General features: G+C 39.5%; 1 protein-coding gene across 1 annotated transcript; it reads right to left on the bottom strand.

Annotated features, from left to right (window-relative positions):
- Window positions 1–6436: 6436 nt before the first annotated feature.
- On the bottom strand, window positions 6437–23176 carry rac3a (Rac family small GTPase 3a). The gene is made up of 6 exons (XM_042391793.1): window positions 23010–23176; window positions 19295–19366; window positions 19094–19211; window positions 9835–9897; window positions 8862–9021; window positions 6437–7493 (listed from the first exon to the last, which is right to left on the bottom strand). Exons 1-6 carry the CDS (start codon window positions 23042–23044, stop codon window positions 7363–7365), a joined length of 579 nt encoding a protein of 192 aa, XP_042247727.1. The 5' UTR covers window positions 23045–23176; the 3' UTR covers window positions 6437–7362.
- Between the last annotated feature and the right edge of the window lie 69 nt (window positions 23177–23245).

The following is a 23245-nucleotide window of genomic DNA, read 5'->3' as shown; positions in this document are numbered from 1 at the left end:
TTTTTTATTCTGTACATTGCACTGCATCAAATTGTTTTAACTGAAAACAGTTTTTCATATTCATAAATTCACCCTTCAAATAAAGAACAATAGTCTGGTATGTAATTTTTGGGACAGCCAATGTATTTGTAGTTAAGTTGAAGCACTCTATTGAATGTACACAACACCCCACTTTCAAAGTAAGGTTTGAAAACACTGTTCATCTGAAAATTTAAGACAATAAAAATGTAAGCCTCCAGCTGCACAGGGTCAGTCTCATCTCGTATCAGCGTCACCTGGGTGTCATCAAGCTCAGTGTGGCTTCCAGCTGAACATACAAATAAAATGTCAACTCAATTATGTGATAACATCCAATTATTCATTCACCTTTGCAAGAACATAAAATGCTTCAAGATATATATATATGTATACCTACGTTACTTGCCATTAATTGAAACAGAATAATCCTGGATTTAATTATATCTAATAACAAAAATCTTCTCATATGGGGGCCCCTGAGACAAGGTTTTATAAAATGGGGGTCTGCAGCATCATGGGTATTAGTTTTTCTACACAAAAAAAGTTGAGAACCACTGATCTAAATTACCTTTGCATGTGGCATCTCAAATTCTACCTCTTCATGTTCTGGAGCTTGGGGGGAGGGGGTAACTGATATGCTGTTCCTTGCCCTTCAAGGCTGCCTAGATTTGATGATGTTGGCCTGTTCTCTAAAAACAGGTTTAAGAAACCAATGACTTGCAAATCTCCATCTCTGGTTGGGCATCGCTTGGCTCTGCCCCACTTCTCTTTCTTTCCCTCTCTTTATTTCTCTCCTTCCTGTACTGGTCCCTCAGGCTTTTCCACCTGTGGTGGGATTCAGGCGTTACATAAAATAAACTCACTGGGCATTTTACCAAAAGAAGAAAATAACAACATGATAGTTGTGCTCACAAGTCAGACTTTTGACTTGTGAAAAGTCAAAAGTCTGACTCACCAACACAGCTGATGGAGGATGCCAGAGTGGGAGCTGAGATGTGCTCTCAACTGCAGGGAAAATAGCTAAGTTTTGCTGTGTATTGGGGTGCCAGGTAACAATAAAGAGGGGAGAAGGGTTTGGGTTTTTCACTGTGTGAGTGTGTGCATGTGTAACTCGTCCCACAGTCTCAGAGTTCAATCCACTCAGTAAAAGGTCCGTTTTGTTTGCCCCACCACCCCTAATCAGTTCAGTTCAATCCAGTTTCACAAACATAAAAGAAAGACAACTCAAAACTACACTCCGGGTTTTCACTGCAAACCCCCCCCCTACAAAACAAAACAAACCAAAGACTAGCAAAGCAACACAGTACATACAATAAAGCCAGCAGAAATGTCAGATAGGTCAGACCACTGTGTTTAACTATATATCTTCAAACGTTACAGTTATGACTGAAAATGACAACAGAAAAAACTAATTTGCCAAGTTCACATATCTCTGCAATTCAAATCAACCACCAGTCGTCTACACAGATGTTGTTGTTGTTAGCGCGATGTCACGGTATATAGTTCTAATCAGTGGCGGAGTAATATCTTTAGTGATGAGGCTTTTTTCATTTGAGCACGGCTAGGTGTGCTGTCATGCTGATTTGAGCATGTTCTAAATGTCTAGTTGACCAATCAGATTGCTTGGTCAGAACTACCTGTTGTATAATACTAGATTCAGCCACATTGCTCTGACCTGGGGAAAAAAAGTGTCAAATGGTTACCTTTCATGAATAATCATCAATCCTGGCAAAGATATAAAACCACATCTCAGAGGAATAATATCGTTTCAAAAAATTTCTGGCCTCTGAAAATGAAGATGGATAGTTCTGCATTGTGTACACAAAATATTAAGTTGGTAAACTTCTGATTTTGATACCAGGTCCTTACCAGGATTACAAGGTTCTCTTTAATTTCCCATCAAACACATACTCATATAACATTTATAGTGTTGGAGCTGGGAGGAGCACAGCTGGTTATTAGCAATAATTCATTAACAGAGATCATAGTTAATTATTAAAATTAATAAAATTATTAATGTGAATTAATAATTACGGACACCAAACAGTGAGGTTGTCTCATAAAAGAGTTCACCTAAAATGCTAATATCTGAGGGATATCAACATTCACAACAAACAAGAACAAGGTTTGAGTTCGAGCTCTGCCTCTCTCCATCAGCCACAAAATCTTATTCTACCTAAGCAATAACAACAGTTATGTACAGTGAAAACACATGCAAGCAGGAGTGTGTGTGATAAGATGGCCAATGTGATCTGGTCAGATGACGTCACGTGGCTGACGTGACTTTGGGAGGAAGTCACGTCACGCAAGAACCAATGGCGGATGTGGCCGCAGCGTTTTGGTTAAACAATAGCAAGATGGCACAGACCAGTGGTCAGTGTCTCTGCACTTGCCCAATTCAATTTATGAAACAGACGTGTCTGATGGTCAATAACGAGGAGCAGAGTGGCACTGTGTCCCATACTATCCAACCGTCAGATGTGTAAGAAAGGTGTGTGTGTTTACATGTGCGTGTGTGTGGGTTAGTAGCAAGAGAGGGAAGAAAAAGGACGAAAAGACAATTCTCTGTGGAGTCCTGCGACCATGAGGGGAGAGCAGCGGTTAGGCTTTATCCACAGAGAGTGTACATACAGACGATAGTCTGCACACACGTTGTCTGGTTTACTAACTGACAAAGCAACTTACTTTTCACTCGCAGTGGCACAAACACAGCAGTCCTGAGTGGGACAACACAAACAGTATAACATGGTGAACACAAACTAAACAGGTAGGAAATTCAAATATTCCTCAGAGTATAGCAGGCAAAAGGACTTGGCGGTCCGTTAAATCACACAACAGAAACACAAGCATTAAGCTTATTAAACACACAAAATCTAATAGAGTCTCTGCCCAGACAACATCTTACTTTTGTCAAGAGGTTGTTTTTATAGAAAGCAAAGCTTCCTTCAGCACAATGGAAAGGCCAAGATGTCTGTGTGCAGCCGGTAATTAAAGCTGCGGTGATGTCACGGCTGCGTCGCCATGCCTTCCTCTGGTGTTGGAGCGTGTCTGCCATTGAGAGATGAGAATAAGGGGCTTCCCCGGATTTCACACCAAGGTGCAAACTGAGCAGAGCATGATGGGAGTTGAAGTCCATTTTGGACTCCTTTTGTTTGACTTGGCACCTTTCCTTGTTATCAGGCTTTGTGACTGTGTGCAGGCCTGCCTTTGTCTCATGCACATAGAGCATTACGCCTGAGACACGCTGGATGCGTGAACCTCAGCAGTGCGTGAGCGTCGCTGAACTGCTTTTCATAAGAAGCTGGATTATGTCTTCTGTTATGGAAAGATCAAAGGATGATTTTTATGGTGCTGATCCTGGCGGTGGTGTATCTTATGGGTCCCGGGGTCACGCAGGTAGCTGGCATGAGTGAGAGCCCAGATAATTTCCACATTTCTTGATTTCCAGTCTGGATCAGCTGTCTCCTCTGTGTCCTCCCCACTCTCAGTGCAGTCAGAGGAATAAGAGTCATCAGATGACTCCACAGCATACTCAGCGTCATCCTCCGAGTTTGTGTCCTCCTCAGTTTCGGAGTTACCCGACTCATGCTTGCTGTCGGCAGGCTGTAGGACATACTCCAGAGCTTCTTGAACAGACATGTCTCTTCATCTTGCTAAGTGGAAAATGACCAGCCACTCAAGCTGCATATAGTTATAGATTTGGCTGCGACAGCAGTTGTACAAACTCAGATGTGCTAAATCAAGTAAAGACCGTCTTTGTTATGGTTTTCCTTGCAGCGGTATCTTTGTGGCGCTGTACAATGCTAGATGTTTTTATTTCCTGAGAGAGTGCATGTATGGGTGTGAATGGGTCTCTGTGTCGTGCATGTGTGAGTGCACATATAAGGAGAAATTATTGTGGGCTTTGAAATTATATATCGCAGTCAAGCTCATGTTTTATCTCTGTACCTCAAAGACACATGAATCAGAGCGAATGAACATGCCATGAAAACCACTTGCTCTTGGCTCATATGGTCACACACAATCACATAAGTACACTTCTACAAAGATATACACACACACACACACACACAGAACTTCCAACGCTCAATAGCCTAAGCCATAAACAGAAATGTACTGCACACGAGGTGTAATGTATTATAATCTATTGAGTTTGACGACCTGCATGTGCACGTGCATGTGTGTGTGAGTGGGTGGATGAGTGAAAGTGTTTGCATGTGTGTGTGTGTGTGTGAGAGAGAGAGAGATTGAGAAACAAAGTTGTTTGAAAGCTGTGATGACGACATGCTGATCAAAATATTTTGAGGTAAAATCATAAAATTTTGACATTCAAGTTGTAATTTTGAGCAAAAAGTAACAATATTGTGAGGGTAACAGTTTTACAACCTAAACATTTCAGAATAAGAATTCTAATCTCTTGACTCTCATTAAATTGTTCCACAGACTTTTTTATTTTCAGCTTCCAAAAATTTTACAGACTTATTCTTGTACAATTATGTTGTCTTGCAAATTATCATTGTATTTTCATAATATTATGACCTTATTTCTTCTCAAATTATTCTCAAAATAGTATGACTTTTTTCCCCTTGAAATAACATCTGCACTTTCACAACATCTTCACTTTTTTCTTAAATTAGTGTGACATCATCAGTGGCCCTTACCTTGTACTGTACATCAAATGAATGTTATGTACTAGGTTGCCACATTAAAAGCACACTCACACAACAGGAACATGAAGTGTCTTTTAGTCCATTCAAATATATTTAATGCATTTTTATGTACACTGAGAGACTTTTTGGCAACATTATAACAGGTACTCAAAACAAATCATCCCCTTTAGGTATTTAATGCATATTTGTTGTAATTGGTTAAAAATCTTTTCATTTCTAAATTAAGTACACAACAAAAAAAAGAATATAGAAAAAGTAATAATATACAATAACATACAAAATCCCACACTCTTTTCACTGCTTCTGTGTCATTCCCTCAAACAGAGTGACATGAAATTACACACGATAAGTCACTAACACAATCATTCACTTTACCACTGTATATGGATGCCCTGTTGAGAATCTTTAAAGGGGGTCTTGTCTGGGTCCCATGACTGTTTGAACATGAACATTTGGCATGATTGTTCCACTAAAAAAACACTTCACTAATGGCACATTATTAACATTCATCACTCACAAAGCGGCGAGCAGATTCTACATTTGAGGAATGAGTATGTTTTCTGTGGGTGTTATGTACAAACTGGTATCCTAGAGGACACAAAGACATCCTGGGAATCTACCTTTTTAATAATGAACAGATTCTGACCAGGATGGAGTGCTGTGTGTGTTTGATTAAAGTAGTACACTCTTTATTTTTAGACTAAATGTTTGCTTTCATACAAAATGTTGCAGAAATTTGTGCGTGGCTTTGGTCATAATTTGAGTCAACATACAGATATAAATGTTTTAACTACTTGTCTAACAGGGAAATGTTTATTGTAGATATATGTCATTCTTTATGTAACTTTTTACCACTTAATCAAGACTGGAGCTCATGCTAAGACTGAAGCTTGTGTTAAGTTGAGCAGTGGTATGGAGAATGTTAGCATTTCAGCATACATTGATGATGATGATGGCCATGCACAAGGTGACAGTTGGCAATATTCTAAAACGAGTCATTCAGGGAGGCCAAGAAAAAAAGAAATATAAGTTCTTTTCAGGGACGAGGTTGCTGAGCCTTTTTAGAAATGAAACTATATATTTGTGAGGTGTTCTTAAAGATTCATGTCTTCAGTAGAAACCAGTGGGCTTTGGGCTGACAGCCACAATCACATTAGTGAAGTCAGAAAATACTGAGAGACATTGTTGGTGTTCTCATGAGATTTGTTAACATTGAAATAAAGCTGGTGCAAAGAACATATCTTGATGAGCTGTGCTCAGTTGTTTGTGGTGTCTGTCAGACTGTGTTGAAAGCACATCAGATCAAAGCAAGTCATTGCACTCAATAGACAGAAATCAAACTCTCATACATGTGTTTTTTTAGTATACCTGGCTTTGTAACATTATGTTTAACACCACCGATAGGTCCAGTGCTGCAGTACACACGAGGATGGCTGCATGATTACAGGTTCTTTGTATGTATGGTGGGATTAGAAAGATTCTTATATTTAAGAGTTGTGTGCTTTATTCTAAAGCAAGGGTCTCTAACTCCTATTAGCTCACAGTCATTGGCCAGGTTTTTTTTCTCCAAGAGGGGCAGCGTACTTACCTTGCGAGGCAGCTGGATTTGTGAGATTACAGCATCATGAGAACCATCTTGTCAGGCTTCAAGTTATGCGCTTGGTGTCCTATGAGGATTCTCACATGATCTCCTGAATCCAGCTGCCTCACAAGGTAAGACGGTGATAGACAGTTGGTTCATCCAATCACCTGCCAAGTATTTTTTGCCCTTTTCCAAACAGTTTCCAAGGACAACTTCTCAGATGGTTCTGTGTAACAAAGCATCTGGTGTGTCAGGTTAGCAGCATACAGCACTAACAACTTAACACTAAATTTCAATATATTCACAAAGCTGAGCAACTGGTATTATATTAAATATCAAATGTTTATAAATGTATGATAAATGAGAAATTCAAAGCCAGTTCTTACGCAGCATAGTAAGAAAATCAATTGATTTCTCTAAAGTACAAAACTTGGGCAAACAAATTTGAGAGCCAGGTTTGATAAGAAATTCTAAACGTTTAGGTGGCCTTACAGTCTGGATCATCATCATCATCATCATCTGGAGACAGTGACCCTGTTCTATAGTGCTGAACATACAGGGAGCTAATCACATGTTTACACTTATTTAAACTGTGCTCGTATTTAAAGAAATATTGCAAAATAAAGTCATCTCCACAAAACCTATCAAAAGAAGCTTGCATTAAAAAAACAACGATACATGGTGTGCAAAAGGAGAATATACATTTGGTCTGTTTCCTTGTTTTGTTCAACTCGTGTGTTTTTAATTACAGGTTGTCAAGGTTGAACAGGAGAGTGCAAAATATTTTTGCATATCCTGGAAATGAGTAAACTTTTCTCATCCTAGTCCTAATATCTAAGAGTCAGACTCATAAGAATTGTTTTAAGGCATACTGTACATCACACAAAATTCATCTTTGTACCCAAACATTAGGCTTAAATATGCCATCTTTAACACACCAGCTGAAATCCACAGCCAGCTTCTGACCAGTTAAGATAAACTCCTTCTGTGCAGATGGTACATTGCTGTTGTGTTTCAAAGCAGTTCCCACTTGGCAGTACCCCGTTCATAAGTAATCACATCCTGGTGGCCTCATCTTCTAGCTCCTCTTCCTCAGAACACTGTGCACTTCTTGCCTCTCTTTTTGATGGGCGGAGGGCAAAGGACAGCTCGGATGGCCTCATCAAAGACTGTCTTCAGCCCTCGCTGAGTCAGAGCAGAGCACTCCAGGTACTTGACTGCACCTGCAGACGAGGAACAGCCAGAGGGGTGTGAATGAGTTCAAAACTCTGTGTGCACTCATATGCCTTTATCCAGTTTATAATCCTTATTTTTTTTTCTTTCTTGGCTTATTTGACTCTGCATCAAATTCACAATGCATATTAATACCATACATTTAATAGAAATAAAAGCCAGTATTCAAATACAGTCTAGTTATAGTCCTCTGAATCGCAGCCTACATCTGATTGTTCAGTGATTAAGATAAGTGTGCTGTTGTGCTCACTAATGGCTCTTCCTCTAGTTGGAGAAAGCTTGGTACAGTAGGTGAGATCAAAGGACAGGTTCACAGTTTTTCAAGTGTGTCTTAAAACAACAGTCATGTGTCCATATTAACAGTGAAAGAGGTTTTCCTCACTGTAATCATTCCTCCTGTTCATACTGGCTATTAAAAGATTCAAATGTGCTTCAATGTAAGTGATGGAGGACAAAATCCACAGTGTGTCCACACAGTCATTTAAAGTCTCTGTGAAGCTTATATGAGTCTTCATCAGTCTGAGTTAGTCATATCAAGTGGATATCTGACACATTTACAGTCTTTTTAGCATCAAATTCCCTCTTTGTGTTTCCTCAGACAGTGTTTCCCTGTTGAGCTGTGGTGGAAGTATAGTAACAAAAAGACTGTAATGTTGAAAGATATCTACTTGATTTGACTTATTTGGATGACTGAAGCTTCATATTAGTTTCAGATAAACTTTTAAATACATTTATGCACAGACGGACCTTACATAATGCACTTACAGTGTAAGAAGGGATCTTCTAATGATTACATTATACTTTGATGTGACCTATGATTACTTAAAGGACAGGTTCACAATTTTTCAAGTCTGTCTTAAAACAGTCAGCTTTCCAAATGAACATTGAAACAGGTTTTTCTTATCATAATCATTCATTCTGTTCATACTGGCCATTAGAAGATCCCTTCATTAAACACTCTCTATGAGCTGGATGTTTAAGTTTGTTTTTCACTCTACCTTGTGCATGTATGCTTTTATTTTGATACACCAACTTTTTCACAAACAAGTGCAAAAACTTTTTTTGGATTATTTCAAGGTTGTTTTTTTTTAAATGTTGGTGTTTCCACTCAGTTATTCAGACATAAATAAAAACAGGTGGATGGAGACACACTGGTGTTGGAGAGCAATGGAGACTCCCACACAGACTAGAGTGTGGCTTGTACTGGCTCCCTTTGACTGATGTGAAAAACTGCTCCTCGCAACCATGACCAAAGCCTCTGTGTCGACTGAAAATAATTTACGTGGCAGTCACTTGCTACTGGATAGTTAGCACAAATCAAAATCACACACACACACACATACACAGCGTGTGCCTACCTATCTCTCTGGCCATGGCCAGACCCTGTGGGTAGGTGATGGGAGACAGCTTTTTGTCTCTCAGCCTTTCAATCGTGTCCTTGTCGTCCCTCAGGTCCAGCTTGGTGCCCACCAAGATGATGGGTGTATTAGGGCAGTGGTGACGAACCTCCGGATACCACTGCAAAGAAAGCCGCAGAGGTCAAAGGTCAATGATGAGCAAAGATGCAGCCAAATGCTTTAGTTGTGTTTAAGGGTTTAAACATCCCCATCCACAGTGAAACATACTGTAGTATTAAGGCCAATTTAAGGTTTCCACATTCTGCGTCTGTGGACAGCTGTGGACTTGCATACAGACTGTGGATGTAGTTCCATACATACTACAATCAGGGGTCCATGGACACAGATGTGTTCCACTTATGTGCACTAGTAAACAGGGTTGTAGCATGATAACTTTTCAGAGTTGTAAAATACACTCTGTGAGTATTACAAACTGCTTGTGCAGCATTTTTTCTGATCAGCCTTTTAACACAATAACGTGTTAGTCCAACTGAATTTGCTGGATTTCGACAGCAACATGAGAAAAGGAATACAGTACATACATATTGTAGATGAGACAGGCATTGCTGTTTGCTTTTCTAGCACATGCGCAGGTGGTGTGCTTGCAATGTGTACAGTCCCCTCTGCAGATGTCTGCATGCAGCCCAAAATTTTAGACTGCACGCAGACTCTTGCTGACATGGGCAGATGACGAAATTTACATCAGGCAGACCCGGAAAGCATGAATTGGCCTTTACAGTCATTACATCTGATGCTGTTGAGGATACACTCTCTGATTCTGTTACAGGGTTCTAAAGTCAACATACAATACATTTGGGGGATGTGGGTGAGTTGTTTTGTGTATCTTTAACTTTTTTTTCAGTTAGGTATACTTATTGTACAACACAGCACTTCAGAATGCTTCTAATGAGCCGAGAAGAGATGGGATCAGCACCTTGGCTCGGACGTTCTCAAAGGAGGCCGGGCTCACCAGAGAGAAGCAGATCAGGAACACATCCTGGGCAGAGAGAGGACAGAGAATTACACAGTAAACATTTCACTCTCATAATGGAGGTTAAGTTGCATCATGACACTTCAGTCACCCTGCCTGATCTCATCATGAAACTTCATGATTCAAGAAGCTGTGAAGCAAACACACAGACATCCTGCACAATAGAATCAAGAATATGTGCTTTGTCTCCTTCTCCTCTTGTCATATACACAATGTCCTGAGATCTGATTATCAGTTCTATCAGTCTTTCCTGCCAGGAAGTGCAAATCTCAGCCTGCCTCACTGATATCACAAATGAATGATGAAACAACTCTAAGACCTCTATGAACTGCTGGTGATTCCAGACAGTCCTTCTGTTCAACACAACATTAGTATCCAGCTCAGCTCCTCCTCCTCCTCCTCCTCGCTGCCAGGATTCATGATTGACAACAGACTACCTTTCACTGAGCATGTTTCATCACACCATAAACACCAGCAAGATCAGGCTTTAACTGACAGTACGTCACTCAGCTTCTTGCACAGGAACTGGTCATCTCTCACCTCCATTACTGTGACACCTTGCCAGCATGCACAATAAAACTGCAAATGGTCCAAAACACAGTGGAGATATGGGGCTTCATTTATAACTGTTGCATATGCACAAAAGATACTTTCTAAGCAAACTTTGGAATTTTTTATAAAAAAAAAAAAAAAAAACTTGACAGGAGAATGTGCAGTCTTCTCCAGAAACATGCGTACACACGTAAACTGGAGAAATGAGAAAATGCGACTCCGATGGCAGAATGCGAACACAACAGTATTAAGTAGATCTTTCAGTGTACAGCTCAGAATCAGAATCGAGTTTATTGTCAAGTACATACAGGGAAGACCATACTAGGAATTAGCCTTGGTGTTGTAGTGGTGTGCAGAAGTCTTAGATATACACAAAAAATACACAAAACTTAAGTAATCCTAAAATAATATAAAAAAGAATAAGTTTACAAAAGAAGAAAAATGTAAAATATATTCTGGGTGAAAGGAGCAGCTAACAGGTTTAAATGTATTATAATAGAAGGGAATGGGATGGATGTGCAAGATATTGATTAAGAGTAGGCTGCACAGTATATAGTGTGCAGTTATTAATAGTAACACAAACACTCTACTTCTATGTCGAACCGCTTCTTTTTTATTACAGAGAGGATCCAACTAAAGCCTGTTTGGCATCTGTAATGCCAACACCGTGTCCACCAAACAATATATTTTTTCTTGCCTCAACCTCCCCAACAACAACTTCAATGTCACATTATGTGAAACTTCTCTGTCAGCATTTGCAATGGTTGTCTTCATGTAGTCAGTATGAATGGATATTCATTTGGGGTGTTTTACTGACTATTTATAGGCAACTATGGGCATTACAAGGGTGGGACGAGACGCTCTCTCATGTGCGCCAAATTTCGAGTTGATTATGATTTATAGAGGGAAACTGGTGTAGGATGTGCGTGCACACTATGTTATGAATCACAATATTTTTGTGCGTAAGCACTTCCTGTGTTTCATCTGTATGCCACTTTTTGATATTAATCCTGCGAACAGTTTTATAAGTGAGGCCCCTGGTTTTGAATCAGCCAGAAGTTATTTAGTGTCCCATCACCATCAGTCACAGTTCCTCTGTGCTCCCTTGGTGATGGAACGAGTTACCTAACTTGACTTTGTCAGCAGACTCCCTGTTTGTCTCCAAAAATTGTTTCAAGATCTATACCTCAGGGAGGTATAGATCTTGAAACTACTCACCTCCATTGCTCTCTCTAGATATTTCGATCATAATAAAAACTGTTGTGTCTCTTTTATCAGGTGGAATTTGAAACTGAGAATTGTGGCATTTCTTCTCAAAGACTTCTCCTTAATCTACTGTAGCTTAGATTCTACCTCATTTGTGTGACGCTTTGTACCAAAGAAATAAATATGAATGTCTCGTCCTGGCTGTGTTCGATGTGCAAACGGAGTGCCTGTGTGAATACACAGCAATATGCTGCCAAGAGTAGATGATTTTTAAGATCAATTGAAAGTTTATCTGTCCAGTCAATCTGCCCAGATACATACAGATTGCCCATATTCTATAAACAAAAATGCCATAATGTTCACTGCATCACCTGCATCACAAAATGTAAACTCAAAACTTGAAGTAACTTGAATCCAACGGATTTCACACTAATTTGATTGATCTATCTTTTCTCATAAAAAAAACAAAACAACAATGTGGTCTTCTTGATAAGTATTCCATTATCTTAAAAAACACATTGTGATTCCAAACAATGAACTAATGAGCTCTGGGTGTAAAAAGTAATGGCAACCACAGCTCCTCTCAGCTTCTGTACATTTAAACAAATAGCAACATTACACTGTGTTCACAAAACCTGCACAGTATCTGAGCCTCGTCTGACCCAGGAGGAGTGTCCTGAAGCCATGCCAGAGCACACGTAATGATCACCGCAGGTTCAAACTGTGTCACCATGTCAGCTAGAGAGGAGCATTGACTGTGAAATGGAGCATTCACCAGAAACACTCTGTGAAAGCAGCCTTATTGACATGCAGAGCATGTACACACAATCAGTGGCAGCCTGCTGGGACTGAGCTGCCAGTCAGAACTCTGTACAACATGAGACACAGAACACAGTCCAATGCACAAGTCAGCTAAGAACTAGAAGTCACTCCTGACAGTACTGGGTGGTCCAATTATTGCAGTTACTTATCCAGGATTTTTGTAAGAGAGTAGTTTGTGTGGAAAGAGTATGACATCAATGATTCTGGGGAAAGTGAACAACAAAAGCAGGTTTTTGGTTAGAAAAAGTTTAGACTGATGGCCAAATCTTGTGTTGAGTTGTTTCAGGGGATAGAGCCGTATCACTACAACCCCTGAGTATCTAAAAGAGCACTTTCGCAGGGTTAAGGGAAGTCAAATTTTATATTTTATTTGTTTTCTGATTCACCATCTAGTTAAAAGTCTGTGTTAATTGTAGATCTGATCAACCATGAACCATCAAAAGAACCATAAACAACTTTCTTCATTTATTAGAAAGATTTTTCTTTTCATGATCTGAGCGTCGGGTTTGATGAGTTACATCATTTCAATTTTCCCTGAAACACCTAGCATAATAAATAAATTATTAAACAGTTTATTATTGTTATTTAACAATTAACAATGAAATGATTATTAAACAATGAATTCACAATCAAAATATCAATAAATACAGATGCAAATAATTAATAAATAATACAAATACATTCTGCCAGTAGAATGGTTCCTGTGCCTCTGAGCAGGACACAGTATAGATACAGAATGCAGGCTGCAGAGAGAAAACAGCTGCTATAGCAGTGATAACTGTGCACCTTTATTAGTATTATCACAGTGCACATGTGTGCAGACACAAACTCCATCAAAAGTTGCTCCAGCTGCTAAAGCTGACTGATCCAGCTGTGATCAGCTGCCGCCATCATCAGAAACGGATGTCGCTTCACATGACGCTTCAGAGGAAAGGACGTCTCATTTCTCTAAAAACATATTTCCTTGTTGCCTCTTTCCTTGCATCTCTCCATTGATCCTCAGTAGGAGGGACTAAGACGCAAGGAAAAGACGCAAGTGAGGGAAACGTGGATGCCATTAAGAGACTTGAGATGTACTCACTGTGTGTATTTATATCTACCCTCTCACCAAAGTCCTCTGCCAGTTTGTCATGTTGTACACTTGCTTCTCAACCACCTGTACCTGTTATCATGTTCCTGATTTTCCTGCCTGATAATTCTACCTGTGGTTGGACCTTCTGTCTGTTTTTGACCTGCCTGTTTTGCCCTCTGAACTTGTTTGCATGTTTGGACTGCGTTGCTGTTGCCGAACGCAAGCCTGCCTTTGGTTATCGAACTATTAAAACCCTTTCATTGAACTGTTCTGCCTTGGTGTCTGCATTTGGTTCGTTTTCCAGTTTGCCCAGTGTTTAAACTTACCTGGTGTTTTTGTTTCTGATGAACTGGTGAGACTTGTGTGTGTGAGACAGATGTTTCATAGGCATAGTTTGCAAATATTAGCAGTTCTTGCTCCCAAAATCCTGGTCTGGCCACATGGATACATTGTTTTTAAAAACCTGTTCAGGATTCGAACCGCTGAGCTTTGATTGTTACTAATTTTCACCTGTGATAACTTTCGATACATCCCAAGTGGAGACGATTATCCACGCGTTCATCGTGTTATGACATTATCATTAAGAAATGCTGTACAATGATAAAATCTTAATGCTTCTAAAACTCTTAAAACCCTGCACTGGCTGAGGAGGTGGAGCTGCTGCCATTTTCAACTCAATCCTAATAATCAACCCTAGACCTAAACTTAATTATAACTCATTCAAAAGCCTTATCCTGTGTCTAGACAATCTATAATCTATAATCTATGCAGCTGTCTTCACCGGCTCTGTGCAGGCTCGCGTCTCAATCATGTCTCACGGGCGGAACCGCTACCTGAAGCATTCATTTACACTTTAAGTCTATTTTCCTCTGTTTGACACACATCACTACAGTTATGTGTATCAGGCTCTGAGTGCTCCCAACACACATGACCTACGCTAAACACTGTACCTGAACACCTCCAGTGTAGACACACTCTGCTGACGTGCTGCTCACGCTACAATTTCTGTCTAGACACGGGGTGAATCTTCGTCTCTCTCACCCAACCTAGAAAACATTATAGCCAATTCTATTTGTTATAGTGTACCATCCTCCTGGCCCATACTCTGAATTTTTATCTGAATTCTCAGTTTTTATCAAACTTAGTCCTTAGCACAGATGAAGTAATTATAGTAGGTGTTAGGAGTAAAGGGGGCGGGGTTTATAGTTCCTCTTTCTTCCTTTCCCTTTCCTAAACTGGACTGGTTTTCATTGAGAAGATAACAATGGGGTGTGGTTAAGCTGCGGGTTGATAAAAGGACGCCACGGTGAGGTGCGCGCGCAGCCACTGGAGTAACGTGATGCAGCTCAGCTGGGAAAGCGCGAACATTGAAAGTGATACGAGTTGAGTTAAAGCCCAGAGAGACGTCCTTTTTAGAAGCGTTCGAGACCTTACAGCTTCACACCTTTCCTGCACCCGGACCCTTGAGTAAAACCAGTTTTGTTCTTCGGGGACCCATCCCCCAACTACCAAAAACTGAACTGAACCGCCAGAAGGAGCTCGCGGCTCACAAGAGCAATGCCCAGCGCTGGCGAGACCGAGTCGGAGGGACTTGAAATGCTAGTCGGCGTGGAAACCCGATAAGGTAACCCACCTCCAAACTGTCCGTCTCTAACCTTGGAAACCAGTCCGTCTTCCTCTGTGTTCTTCCATGTTTCCTCCTTTTCTACACCCTCCAGGTTAGGACTAGTATTGGTTCTTACTACTGAATCCCCTAGACTTGACTAGTCCGTAACATAGGTGACTTCAATATTCATGTGGACGTCAATGATGATAGTCTAAGCACTGCGTTTATCTCATTATTAGACTCAACTGGCTTCTTTGACTGTAAATATACCCACTCACTGTCTTGACCACACCCTCGAACTTCTTCTGACATATAGCATTGAAATTGAACATTTAATAGATTTTCCCAAAATCCTATTTTATCAGACCATTACTTAATAATAATAATAACTTTTGAATTTCAATTACTGGACTACATGCCATTAGACAAAAATGTCTTCACTAGATGTCTGTAATTCAATGCCATGTCTCAATACTACAGGGTACTCTTATGCTAATTTTAGTCCCTCCCAAATTGATAATCTTGTTGATAGTGCTGCAGGCTCACTGCAAATGACACTTGACTCCATCACCCCTTTCAAAAAGAAGATAATAAAACATAAGTAGTTAGCTCCATGGTATAACTCCCAAACCTGCAAATTAAACCAAACATCACAAAACCTTGAAAGGATATGGCGTTCCACCAAACTGGAAGAATCTCGCTTAGCCTGGCAAGATAGTCTTAAAACATATAGGAAGGCCCTCTGTAATGCCAGAGCTGCCTATTAGTCATCATTAATAGAGGAGAATAATAACAGCCCTAGCTTCCTTTTCAGCACTTTGGCCAGGCTGACAAAGAGTTGTAGCTCTATTGAGCCATGTATTACTACAGCTCTCAGTAGTAATGACTTCACTTCTTTGATGAAACAATTTTAACTATTAGAGACAAAATTCATCACCTCCTGCACTTAATAGGCACTGATTTATTCCCAAACACAGGAACCTTAGAAACAGCTGTAAAACCTGATATATATTTAGATTGTTTTTCTCCAATTGACCTTCCTGAACTAACTTCAATGATTTCTTCATCTAAACCATCAACCTGTCTCTTAGACCCCATCCCAACTAGGCTGCTTAAGGAAGTCTTACCCTTAGTTAGCACTTCTTTACTAGATATGATCAATCTGTCTTTAGTAACAGGCTATGTACCACAGTCCTCTAAAGTAGCTGTAATTAAACCTCTTCTTAAAAAGCCTACTCTTGATTCAGGCATTTTAGCCAACTATAGACCTATATCTAACCTTCCCTTTCTCTCTAAAATCCTTGAGAGAACAGTCGCTAAACGGTTATGTGACTTTCTACATAAAAATAGTTTATTTAAGGATCCTCAGTCAGGATTTAGAGCGCATCATAGCACAGAGACAGCACTGGTGAAAGTTACAAATGACCTTCTGATTGCATCAGACAAAGGACTTCTCTCTGTACTTGTCTTGTTAGATCTTAGTGAAGCATTTGACACCTTTGACCATCACATCCTATTACAGACACTGGAACATTTAATTGGCATTAAGGGAACTGCATTAAGCTGGTTTAAATCCTATTTATCAGATCAATTTCAGTTTGTGCACGTTAACAATGAATCCTCCATGCACACAGAAGTTAGACACGGAGTTCCACAAGGTTCTGTGCTTGGACCAATACTATTCACCTTATATATGCTTCCTTTGGGTAATATTATTTGGAAACACTCCATAAATTTCCATTGTTATGCAGATGATACTCAATTATACTTATCAATGAAGCCAGATGAAATCAATCAGTTAACTAAACTCCAAGCATGTCTTATTGACATAAAGACCTGGATGACCTGCAATTTCCTGCTACCAAACTCAGAAAAAACTGACATAATGGTGCTTGGCCCTAAATATCTTATAAACACATTATCTAATAATATAGCTACTCTAGATGGCAAATTAGCATAGGTTACTGATCTGGGAGTGATTTTAGACTAGATTTTAGACAGATCTAAATTTTATTTGCCATTTTAATAAGGTCACAATCATCATCTGAGGAACATCACCAAAATTAGACCACTTTTAACTCAGAATGATGCTGAAATGCTGATACATGCTTTGATTCCAAAATGTTTAGATACTGGGCTCCCTAAAAAGTCTTGAAGAAAATTAAAGTTAATACAGAATGCTTCAGCAAGATTTTGACCAATACAAAAAAAGAGATCACATAACCCTTCTGCTTGCATCACTGCACTGGCTATGTGAATCTTTTAGAATTGATTTTAAAGTCCTTTTACTTGTCTATAAAGCTTTACATAACCTGCACCTGCATATATCAGTCACTTCATTTTATGTTCCAACCTCCACTGCCTTTCTTTTAGAGGTTCCTAAAGTGTCAAGAAATAAAAGTAAAGAAATCTGGTGAGGGTGCTTTCTGTTTTTATGGCCCTAAACTGTGGGACAGTTGGGTCTTAGAACAGAGAACTAACTTGGTTTTTGGTTTTTAAAAAGAAATTAAAGACCAATCTTTTTAATTTGGCTTTTAATTTGTGGTAACTTTGTTGGTATCATTGTTAATGTTTTATTGAATTGTGATCAAACTTTTTTTTCCCACTTATTGTTGTTTATTTTTGTGATCAAACTTCTTTAATTATTGCTTTTGTTTATTGCCATTTGATCTTGTTTTGTTAAGCACTTTGGGCTGCATCTTTGCATGAGGGTGCTATACAAATGAAGATTATTATTATTATTATTACTACTCCTGCACCTGTCTACCTACCTACCCTCACCAGTTGACAACTCCACAAATACACATAAGAACAAATGAATAAATACAACAACAACACACAGGTAAGATGACAAATTGACACAAAGCACACTGCTAGAGACACATAGTTATAACAACCTATAAATCACAAGATGAAAATGCACAATATCAGCCCCACAAACATATTCACACAAGCACGCCTCACTTGCTTAAGGCCAATCACTCTATCACAATCAACACTCAATCGTGCTATCACTTGCTATCACCATCTCTCACTATCTGTCTAATCACTGTCGCTGTCCAACCTCCTCAAAAACGCAAAGTTGTGACATAATAACCAAACCAAAGACCATTTCATGCCCATATGATTTTAGTTTTCTCCACCTGTGCATATACAATAATCCAATTACTGTCCCTATTGTCCTTGCTGTCCCTAAGTAACACTTGACAGTTATGTCTAATATCGATGATTGAGTTCGCTTCATAGTGCAGAAAATCGTTGTGATGACAGAGAAACAGTATATACCTGCATACAAATGCTGTAACATGCTCCATGGCAGATACAGATGTCGTATATGTGCCACAGTGTAGAACTGTCTCCACGCTGCGTTCCAGCTGAGTGTCAACTGTGCTTTACCTTTAGGCTGAACATTTCATAAATCGACTTGACATCAGAGTAATAACAATATATGAGACAAATGTTAGGACTGACAACAAGAACATTTTGTAAAGAATGTATTACTTGTTGTCATTCCCTAGTTCTTGCTTCAAGCATGCTGAGATCGATCATTGCAAGCACAGCCTCACACACACAGATATCACCATTTAATTCAATACCAGTTCAACTTGAACACTGGTACACAACTGTGACAGCTTTCAAAGATCAAATTTACTGCCTTTTTCAGTCATAGTGACTTGATAATTGTTGTTAAATCCTCATACATCATGCATTAGTTACATATTAATGTAGCATGTGTATATATATTATATTATATATTATTATTATAAGTTTAACCAAAAATATTTATTAACTTCAGTTTAACTCCAGACACATTTGTTTGTAAGTGCAAAAATAGAAATATTTTTTCCCCTTATTTTATAAGATGTAAATGTGAATGATGATGTAGTTGTATAAAAAGTTTACATTATTTATTGGTTGTGTGTGTGTGTGTGTGTGTGTGTTACCGTCTGAGGGTAGGACAGGGGGCGGAGCCTGTCATAGTCCTCCTGCCCAGCTGTATCCCAAAGGCCCAGGTTTACTGGTTTACCATCCACCATCACGTTTGCTGAGTAGTTGTCAAAGCTGAGACAAACACACAGCACATCCAGTTTACATGTGAACAGGTCGGTGTGCATCAGTGCTGCTGAAGGTGTGGCTGTACTCACACTGTGGGGATGTACTCTCCAGGGAAGGCATTGGTGGTGTAGCTGATGAGCAGACATGTCTTACCCACCGCACTGGAGACAACAGAGAACAATGACACACAGAGATGCATACATGATCACTACCATTCAACTGTGGCAACAACATGATGGCAACAGCAAAGAATATACTGTTAATATGGTGGAAGCAGAGTCTTTAAACTGGGATATAAAGCTGGTATGAAGACAAATGTGTGACAAGACTGGATATAAAATATCTGCAACTAATTTCTGCAACCTCAAATGAGCTTCAGATCGACTTTTGTGGCGTCCAGTCTGCCCTCAGTCTAACATGAGAGGAAGAAGAAGTAGCGCTACCCTGAGCCAATATGGAAGCGATTTTGAACCAGGCTAAAAGCTGTTGTAAATTTAGCTGTAACACTGTTCATATGTCACTTTATTAAGTTTTAATATTTTTTCAGGCAAGAAAGTAACCATTTAGATTCCCAATATATGGTCATGTGATATGCTGCCCCCTATCTGTTTGGTGCAGGTGGACAAATCTTGCATATTACACCTTTAATAGCTAAAAGTGAGTAAAAATGTTCATTTTTACAGGAAGAAAATACAGGAAATTCTATGAATGATTTTGACGTTGCCTTAATTAGCAACCAGTCTTTATTACTTTATGCTGGCCTATTATTTGAACCTAATTTGAATTATAATCATTACCCTTGCATGTGATGACATGGGTTGGTGGGTGCTATACTGGTTGATTGGTACAGACTTGCTTCTTTGAGTAATGGAAAGTGATAACCCAGACTAACTGTGTTCAAATCCAGACAGGAGTGATCTCAAGCTTCAGGGCACAAGATCACTGAGGTGCTTATAGGCTGGATCCATTTTGTATGATTGACACACATGGCCAGAGGATGGATCCATTTTGTTGACTTATTTATTATATTTTAAGCACAGTATGGCGAGCTTAACACACAAGGGCACAGAAGATAAGAAAAAGAGGGAAGTAAAGGGAGGAGTGCACTCTGTTGATAATGACAGGCTAAAATTTGGATATGCAGAGGCAAGTTTATCTCCAAAATGCTTCACATAAGGCTTAAAATATCATTAAGATGACATTTTAAAAGACGCTGAAAAAGACAATGGATGAATGCTTGATACTGGTTATTTTTCAGAACAAAAATTCTATTGTCCAGTCTGTCTTTACCAGCCCCATCAGTGATGTATGGCAGGACAGTCATAACAAATTGTAGCCTATTGAAGAAATAACAATGTGTGTTTTATATTTCTTTAAATCTTGTGTCATGCTTGGGCACAAGATTCTGCTACAGCTGAGCACATATACATACATATACATGTACAGTGTATAATAAGAACAAGGCCCTCTGATAGCGAGTTTATAGGTTGTAACTAATTTCTTTATGAATGTTAATTAATCATCATAAATTATTTAATAACATTTGTGTAGCCATGTTTGGCAGCATGCTTTGTCTCTTCAGACAGTCCTTTAGTTCTTATTGACTTATTAAGATTTCATTGTGGATGACTCATACTCATTTTTACTGTTTGCTTTTTAGGAAGTTATATAAGTGTTAATTATTGTGAGTGGAGGCTGCTGTATAAACAGATAATGAATGATAATATAGTAAAACAGTTGTGATCATATAAAATGTTATAATTGTGGACAAATGCTGTACATTAATAAACACAATGTCTGCTTATTTTTTCATTATAGTGTGTTATACATTATTTATGAAATGTTTGAATACTGTTGAGCTGGCTGCAAAGCAAGTGATGTGTTTTTTCACCTAGGAGTTGCTATTATTAATGGATTATAGGTGATCTATAAATCATTAGTAAACAATTTAACCGTTTATAAAGTATTAGTTACAACTTCTACACTCTTCATCAGGGGTACTTTATTATAAAGTGGTACCAAAATTGGGCAAAGTAAGTGACTCAGAACTGATTTCTGTGTGTTTTTTTTTGCTCTTGGTGGCAGCTATAAGCAGCTTCATTACTTCTGTTATTATTGTAAGTCAGCGGAACTCAAACTTTTCTAAGTTTCAGCCAGCATATAATGATGTTATTAGCCATACCTGTGTTTGACAAGTTCAAATGTTTGCTATGAATATGATCTATTCAACTGTTCAACATTAGAAAACGTTAGAAAAGTGAACCACAGTGCTCTGTAATCCATCAGATTACTAATATCATATTCACAATTGTTTCTGTAACACTGTGTCTCGCTCCTGTTTGTGTTGGCGTTGCTCATCCTGCCTCTGTCTTCTCTTGGCTTTGTCATTCTCTACCTGTCCACTAGATGTCCCAGAACTTTCCTGCCTGGTTCCCACACTCACCTGTGCACCTTTCCACTCCCCGACTGTCTTAACCTGCTGCTCATTATCCCATCTGGCCCACAGTATTATATATACCCGTCCTCTGTTATCCATTCCCTGCCAGTTCATCAGTGTTGCTACGGTGTACACTTGCGTTCCAGTCATCCCATATCCCATATTCTGTATTCTGTTCTGTAGCTGTCACCTCTTCCTGCCTTGACCTGTGGTTTAGACCTTCTGCTTGTTTGTGAGCTGCTTGCCCCTTAGACTTGTTTGCTTCTTTGGATTGCCTCCTTGTTAGCGACCTGTAAGCCTGTCTTTTGGATTTGATTAGGTCCTCTTCCCCTTTGCCCTGTACACATACTCATGACACATTATACAGTTCAAGGTCCTGTCTTGTAGAGACTCTTTCAAGTGGTTGGAGCATGAGTTGTTGTTGACATTACAGTAATAAACTGAAAATAGTTCATACAAAGGCACAAACACTGGTGGAACAATTCACTTTTTAAGCCACTACATTTGTGACAACTGTAGTTACTTTGCAGATGAAGATTTTACTTTCACAGCTGTATGCAAAATCTTCATCAGTTTATAAAATATGAAACTACACAACAGTTTACAAAGCAGTTAAAATGAGCTTCACAGAGGCCACAATGAGTCTGCACAATGAGCTTTAGTACTTTAAGAACATTTTGGTGTTCAAATAATTGTAACACTTGTACACTAATATTTTATTAGTGTGGTATTGTTACTTTTACTTTTACACTTGTATGGGAGAGCTAGATATTGTATTGCAGCAGTCCTTGTAGCTAGGAGTGTGTCTGTGTGTGTGTGTGTGTGTGTGTGTGTGTGTGTGTGTGTGTGTGTGTGTGTGTGTGTGTGTGTGTGTGTGTTGAAGGCATCGCAGTGTGTAGGTGTGACAACATTACATCATTAAAAAAAGACAAACCCAGCAACAGCCACACAGTACACTATCGTGCGTTGCGCGCGTACACACACACACACACACACACGCACACGCACGCACGCACGCACACAACACAGGTGAACATTAAAGCTGCTGAGTTAAAACAAAAATCAAATCAGTAGTAAAAAGATAAACCTCATCTCGAATTTGCAGCTTATCACTCTGCCGCCCACCGCTCACCTTTCAGAGATGAAAAACTGCCCTTCATCTCGTTTCATCATTTCATTTCATTTCATTTCATTTCATCTCACACCCACCAGGGCTGCAAAGAAGCCCGGTGTTTAGTGAATGCCGACCCATAACCCCCCCCCCATCTCCAGCCCAGCCCCTCCTGCAACAATTGCCCTCTCAGATGCGAATTCACTCATGAATAAGACAACATTTCCACTCGCACAAACACAGAATAAATTCTCACCCATCGCCCACGACTACGCATTTGATGGCCTGCATTTGCGGAGAGAAGAGATGCTATCCGAGCGTGGAGTTTGCACAGCGTGCAGCCACCTGCCTTCAGTTTCTTCAGCTGTTGTAGGTGAGCTGCTGCTGCTGCTGCTGGGCTGTAGCTGTAGCGGCAAACGGAGACCGTAACCGACTACACGCGAAGTGTTCCGGAGATGAACGAACGCATTTAAAGGGCCAGTCAGCTGTTGT

This window comes from Thunnus maccoyii, chromosome 18 (genome assembly GCF_910596095.1).
Source record: "Thunnus maccoyii chromosome 18, fThuMac1.1, whole genome shotgun sequence".
Taxonomy (NCBI): Eukaryota; Metazoa; Chordata; class Actinopteri; order Scombriformes; family Scombridae; genus Thunnus; species Thunnus maccoyii.
The sequence above is the reverse complement of the archived record's forward strand: the minus strand, read 5'-3'. Positions and strand labels throughout refer to the sequence as shown.